Source organism: Prionailurus bengalensis, chromosome D1 (genome assembly GCF_016509475.1).
Source record: "Prionailurus bengalensis isolate Pbe53 chromosome D1, Fcat_Pben_1.1_paternal_pri, whole genome shotgun sequence".
Classification (NCBI taxonomy): domain Eukaryota; kingdom Metazoa; phylum Chordata; class Mammalia; order Carnivora; family Felidae; genus Prionailurus; species Prionailurus bengalensis.
The window spans coordinates 21,211,115-21,217,473 of record NC_057346.1 but is presented as its reverse complement, the minus strand read 5'-3'; the positions used below and the strand labels follow the sequence as shown (position 1 = coordinate 21,217,473).

The 6,359-nt window shown below is 37.3% G+C and overlaps 1 protein-coding gene across 1 annotated transcript; it reads right to left on the bottom strand.

Moving 5' to 3' along the window:
* Positions 1-1,593: 1,593 nt before the first annotated feature.
* Positions 1,594-5,842, bottom strand: LOC122484211 (putative olfactory receptor 8G2). The gene is made up of 2 exons (XM_043582214.1): positions 5,794-5,842; positions 1,594-2,552 (listed from the first exon to the last, which is right to left on the bottom strand). Exons 1-2 carry the CDS (start codon positions 5,840-5,842, stop codon positions 1,594-1,596), a joined length of 1,008 nt encoding a protein of 335 aa, XP_043438149.1.
* Between the last annotated feature and the right edge of the window lie 517 nt (positions 5,843-6,359).

Sequence of the window (6,359 nt, the reverse complement as noted above, 5' to 3'; positions counted from 1 at the left end):
ATTGTTTCACTTCCCTGATTAAAAAATGTGTAGCACCTCCCTTCACTAAAATAAGGAGATATGTCTGACAGTGACCCAGAGGTGATTCATGAACTGTCCTCTGTAAGTTTTCTCTTTTCATAGCTTTGCCACATCACCCCAAATGTAACATGATTTTCTGGGTCTGCAGAGGCTTTTCCCTTCTTAGCAATGAGACCATTACCTTTCACATGGTCTGTATTTCATATAGAAGCTTAAGCCCAGGTAATTCAAAGGTCTACCTACAAGGACTCTTTTTGTTTGTCTTATGTGAGTCTTTCTGTGTCTGTTGGACAGAACACTGGACTAGGAATCATACCTAATGTGTGTGGTGCACTTGTAGCCTTTTTCCCTTGCTTCATACAACTGATGAAAATTAAGTCAAATAGTAAATATGACGGCTTTTTGAAAATAAATGTTTGCAATCAGTGAGTGGATACATAATGGGCACAAGAGTGGTAAGATATTTATTTTTGTCCTATATTTGGAAACTATGTGTAAATACTGCAACTTTTTATATCAGGTGAATAACAGAACATTTTCCTAAGGACATTGATCTGACAATAATGATGTGGATGGTGTGAACCAGGAAGAGACACAAGACAACAGTTTAGACTATTATGTAAATGTATAGTTACAAGATCTTAAATGCCCAAAAACAGAAGAACAAAATATGAAAGGAAAGAAGAGTTGTCTCAAAGAGACAATTGTCATGAAACGGCAACTCTTTCTAAATTATTGGGGAAAAGAACATGAACCACAAGAAAATGATACAACTGAGCAGGACAAAACCGGTTGTTTTCAAGTATAATAACGTGAAACTCTGTAAAGAGATTCCACAATGAGTCTCCATGTTTGCTCTGTTTTGGCTTTGATCTGTACAGGTTTGAAATATTTTTATTATTTTCTTTGTATCACATGAAATAAAAGTGCAGTTCGCGTTGAAATTATTTATACGAAAGCATCAGTCACATAGGGAACTGGAGATGATATATGTGTAGAAAGAAATTCTCAAGGATGTCCCAGACTTATCCACCATCATCCGGGGCCAAAGTACCACTTTGAATAAAATTGTGGGCCATGGAGTCAATTTTGTAGAAAGATCGTTATTATGTTTAGGACCAGGTCACCTACAAACCAAATAAGGTTCTATATCTTCATCTTTCAAAGGAAAATAGCACATTCTGTGACAGAATAAATATTAAATAAAGTTATTTATTTAAAATGCTTGACAAAATACTTCAAATCTCATAGGATGTCATAACATATGTTATAATTATTATCTTCATCATCTTCATCATCATCATCGTTATTATTGTTGTGTGTATTATTATTAAACATAAACCTGAGGCTCCTTTCATACTCAAGAGTCTTTGATTTCATTCTTAGTATTTCTCCACACATAATCACTGTAATAAGGTTTACAGGAGTGGCCTGGAGAGGAATTTAGGAATTGTGTTCTTTGGGGAAGTGTCATTGGATTTCTAAAAATGTGTACAATAAACCTAACACATTACATATCTCAGCAAATCTGAAAGACCTGCTTCTGATATGACATTATGATATTGATTCTATTCATGAACATTTTCTACTGCCCAGAATTTTCTTCAGGGCAAATTTGACATCCTTATTCCGCAGACTATAGATCAAGGGGTTCAGCATGGGCACAATGGTGGTATAAAACACAGAGGACACTTTCCCTTGGTCCATGGAGCTCACAGACGATGGCTGCAGGTACATGAACGCAGCAGATCCAAAGAAAATGGCAACAGCGGAGATGTGGGAGCTGCAGGTCCTGAAGGCTTTGCACCTGCCCTCGGTGGAGCGGATGCGGAGGATGCTGGCCATGATGAAGATGTAGGAGGCAAGGATGGTGAAGGCAGGAGTCAGAATGTTAAATGCACTCAAGACTAAGACCAATAATTCATTGATGAAGATGCTGGAACAGGATATCTCCAAGAGTGGAAAGAGATCACAGAAATAATGGTTAATCACATTGCTCTGGCAGAAAAGGAGCCTCATCATAAACAGCGTATGGATTGTAGATCCAACGATGCCCAAAATATAAACTCCCACTGTGAGCCAGAAGCAGATGTGTGAAGACATGACGACATTGTAAAGCAAGGGGTTGCAGATGGCAGCATAGCGGTCATAAGCCATTACAGCTAACATGTGACACTCTGCAATACCAAAAAGGAGGAAGAAATAGAGCTGAGTCATGCATGCTGAGTAGGAAATTATGTTCTTCTCAGTCACAAAGTTCGCCAGCATTTTGGGGGTAATGACAGTGGAATGGCAGAGATCAATGAAGGACAAATTACTGAGGAAATAGTACATGGGGGTGTGCAGGTGAGCACTGAGCCCTATCAGTGTGATCATGGCCAGGTTCCCCACCACCGTGACCACATAGACTCCTAGGAAGAGAATGAGAAGAGGCAGCTGAAGTTCTGGTTTCTCTGTTAGTCCAGCGAGGATGAACTCAGTCACTGTGGAATGATTTCCAGAGTCCCTTATCTTTGCAGCAGGTTCTGATTCTAAAAGAGAAAAAATGAATATTCCTCTGTATGTGTATTTGTGTGTACACATATATGTTTGTGTGAGTATATGTGAAGAGAAGAATAATTCCATGAAGATCATTATTCCTGATCAGAAGAGATTCACAATTCAGGGATCTATTGAGTCTTTCCTGCTGATCAATCAGTGATTCTGGTTGAACTGGAGAAGTAATTACAGACTTCAAGAACCTTATAAATTAGAAATTTCATAACTTTTTTGCGGCACCTGAGTGGTTCTGTCAGTTAAGCATCTGACTCTTGATTTCGACTCAGGTCATGATCTCACAGTTCGTCGGTTTGAGCCCTGCATCAGACTCTGCACTGAGAGTTTGGAGTCTGCTTGGGATTCTCTCTGTCTCTCCCTGTCTCTCTCTCTCTCTCTCCCTCTCTCTCTCTGCCCCTGCAGCTCTCTCTCTTTCTCTCAAAATGAAAAAATAAACTTAAAAAAAAAAGATATCTCATAACTTTTTAAGAGAAAGCACCAATTTCCAGACTTTTAAAGTCAGTCAGAAGGGACATTGCTACTGTTATTTGTGTGGCCTCTTTCTTCCTCCCATGTTCTATATGTATATATTAATATCATGCTAGTCAAATGGCAAACAGTTTTGATTTATTCAGAATAAATAATAGTAGCATGTGCTTTCTATAATGAATAAACATAGGATTCATAAGTCTGCAAAAAGTAATTATGCTAGTCTGAGCTTTTTTCCTTACTGTATCTCATCTCAAAATAGCTGAAGGATGGTCAATTACTGATATCTTTCCACCAGAGAATCTCTGCTTTATATGCACCAGCTCTCATCCCTGAGGCCGATCACCCCAAGAGCAGAAACATACTGTCTGGCAGACATCATGCTTATATCTCAACAGCTTTTCCCAGAACAAAGAGCCATTCTCCCTTATTCTAATTTGATTAATCCCAGGCTATCATATAATGGCTTAAATGTAGGTCATGTTGTCCACCAATATGACCAGGGGTGCATATGATTGGTCTAAGCAACTTGGATTTCCTGCTTAAAGTGGTGGAGGTCATAAAATTATTTATATTCTCAAAATATGAGAAGGGATTTTGAAGACAAACTGTAGGTGTTACTCTCCTGGTGTTGTTTTATAATCCTGTAATTTGTGTGTGGTTTTTACAGAGTTCCAAGACATTGAAGATATGGATCACTAGTGCATGCACAAATACAATTAGAACTTGTAGGTTATGTTCAATGCTAATCTAGAGTGTGATGTGTTGTTTTTTGGTTTTTTTTTTTAAAGACCAATGTACGTTGAGTTTCAACTTGGAAAGAAAATAAGTACATTCTAGAAAATGCAAATTCATATTCTTAATATTCAAGCAATTGTTAGATTAGTGTTTTTAGGTTAGGGTCAAATACTTTATGTGATATAGAAAAATTGGACAACTTCAGAAAACATGATCTAGAAATTTTTCATTTTAAGAGTGGGCAAATAACCAAAGATATTTTGCTGGCAAAGCAAAAATTCATGTGGCACGTGACAACATGACATGTTCAACAGTGTCATCTGTTCAATATGTCACTGTTCAACAAATTGCTTTATTTAAGAAGTACTGGAAAGGTGCCTGGGTGGCTCAGTCAGTTAAGCATCCAACTCTTGACTTTGGCTCAGGTCCTCAGCTCATGGTCCGGGCTGGACATGGAGCCTGCTTGAAATCTCTCCCTCCCTCTACCCCTCCCCACCTTAAAAAAATGAAGAAGAAGAAGAAGAAGAAGAAGAGGAAGAAGAAGAACTGTACTCATTGCCTATGTCTCCAAGAGAGTGAAATAAAGCTAACTGCTTGAAACCCTGGAGAGTAATCTTTGGTTTCACAACAAAGATGAACAGTCCCAGAAAGATCCTTGATCTTACAGTCCGAAATGTTTGAGCACAGCCTGAATAACCACTTTCCAAGCTGATATTGTTCAAGGACACAAGAACCTAATGGGTGATGGGATTATATCATCCATATCACCTCATCTAGTTTCACTGATTCATGATTCGCCAATTCTAGTGGGTTTTGATAATTAAGTTAGACCAGAATGCATTGAAATCTCAACTCAACCCCATACTTGCAGAGCAACCTTGGGATAATTACATCCAATCTCCAGCCCTCTGAAAAACAAAAAATGCTATTATCTGTTTCCAATGAAAACTAAATTAAATGATGCCCACAAGGTGCTAAGCACAGTTCATGGTTCTTGGTAAGAACTTCATAATGTCAATGTTAATTTAATTTTAATCTTCTGAAATTGCTCTGTTTTATATTTTATTTGACCAGCATTTTCTTTCCTTATTGATGACCAGAGTTAATTTTTTTTCCTTAGCACATCTTCTTGTCCCTCCTTCCTACACTGACACATACAAAATACAGAGAGTTGATATTTTGCACTGAATATTAACTTCCTGTCATCAATCTTTTTCATAGTCTTCACATAAATTCCAAACTAATTTCCTTGTCATTCAAAGATTCATATCATCTGGTAACAAAAAGAAAATTTTTCATTTCCTGGCAAGTATTACATGATTTAACCATTTCACAAAGAACGTTTTGTTGGCTCTCATCATATTCTTTTAGATTTTTATTTTTTCATTTATTCCCTGTGCCCTGTGAAATCTATTTAATAGTTAGGGCCCTTTAGTTAAGGGCTTTCATAGTGAAAGCTCCAATTAATAAGACCATTTTCTGCATGTTCATGAAGATGTTTCTTATGTTTACATTTAGCATGTATATAATTCTGCATTAATTATTATGAGTTATGTACTGGTTCTTTTCAACTAAGCTATAAATGCAACATAGTACTTGCCACATACAGCAAATATCAGTAAATACGTGTTTTTAATAAAAGTGTTAAAAGGATGTTAGACATAACCTAACATAGACTCAATATAAGTGAACAGTCTTCACACTGCCTGGTGTGAATAAAAAAAAGTGTTCGCCATAATTCTATTCAGTAGGGGACAAGGAGATGATAAGTCTACCTTTTTGTTCACCTGATAATGTGAATATTAGAGTAATAACAGGTAGAAATAAAGAATGAGTGCACTGGGAGGGTGCTAGAGTAGAGAACTCTAAAACTTTTAAAGTCAAGGACTGGGACATACTCAGACATACCCCTCTTGCCCCCCAGAACTGCAGCCATGTATAATTCTCTCCTCCATTTTTCTGAATGGAAAAATGATCTGATGATGCTGGTAGATAATTCTGAGTACTAACCTGGCAGGACACCTTGGTGCTGAGGGGGCCTTAGACTAAAAGTCTTCATGGCAATAATTTGGGGTCACTGATCCTGATCTGTAATGTAGCTGATGGCCTTCTGCAAAGGTTGGTTGAGATGGTATGATGATTTTATACACTGGGCAGTGATGCCAAGAGTCTTATTAGGAACAAGGAATGATAATGGGCTCCCACTAGAATCTCATCCCATGGGTATCAACCTTTGGGAAAAGAAACACTCAGAATTTCCCTTTTCCCCTATTGGTTCTCAAGTGTTTGATAGTGTCACAAAGGTGAGAATCATTGTTCTTGTTAAATTATGGATTGAAAACAAGGAAGTATTAGATTTTGTTAGAGCTTGAGTGAATATCATGCCAAGCTATTTAAAAGGTCAAGAATTCATGTAACTTTTAAAACATACTCTAAAGAAATTTTCTGAACTGATTTCCGACAAGGGATAAATAGAAAATCAGGGAAAACACTTTTGTATGTAAGATTTGAAAGTTTTTGTGTTCATTGACCTCTACTAACTGTATTTAGATATCATAATGTGCTCATAGAATGGT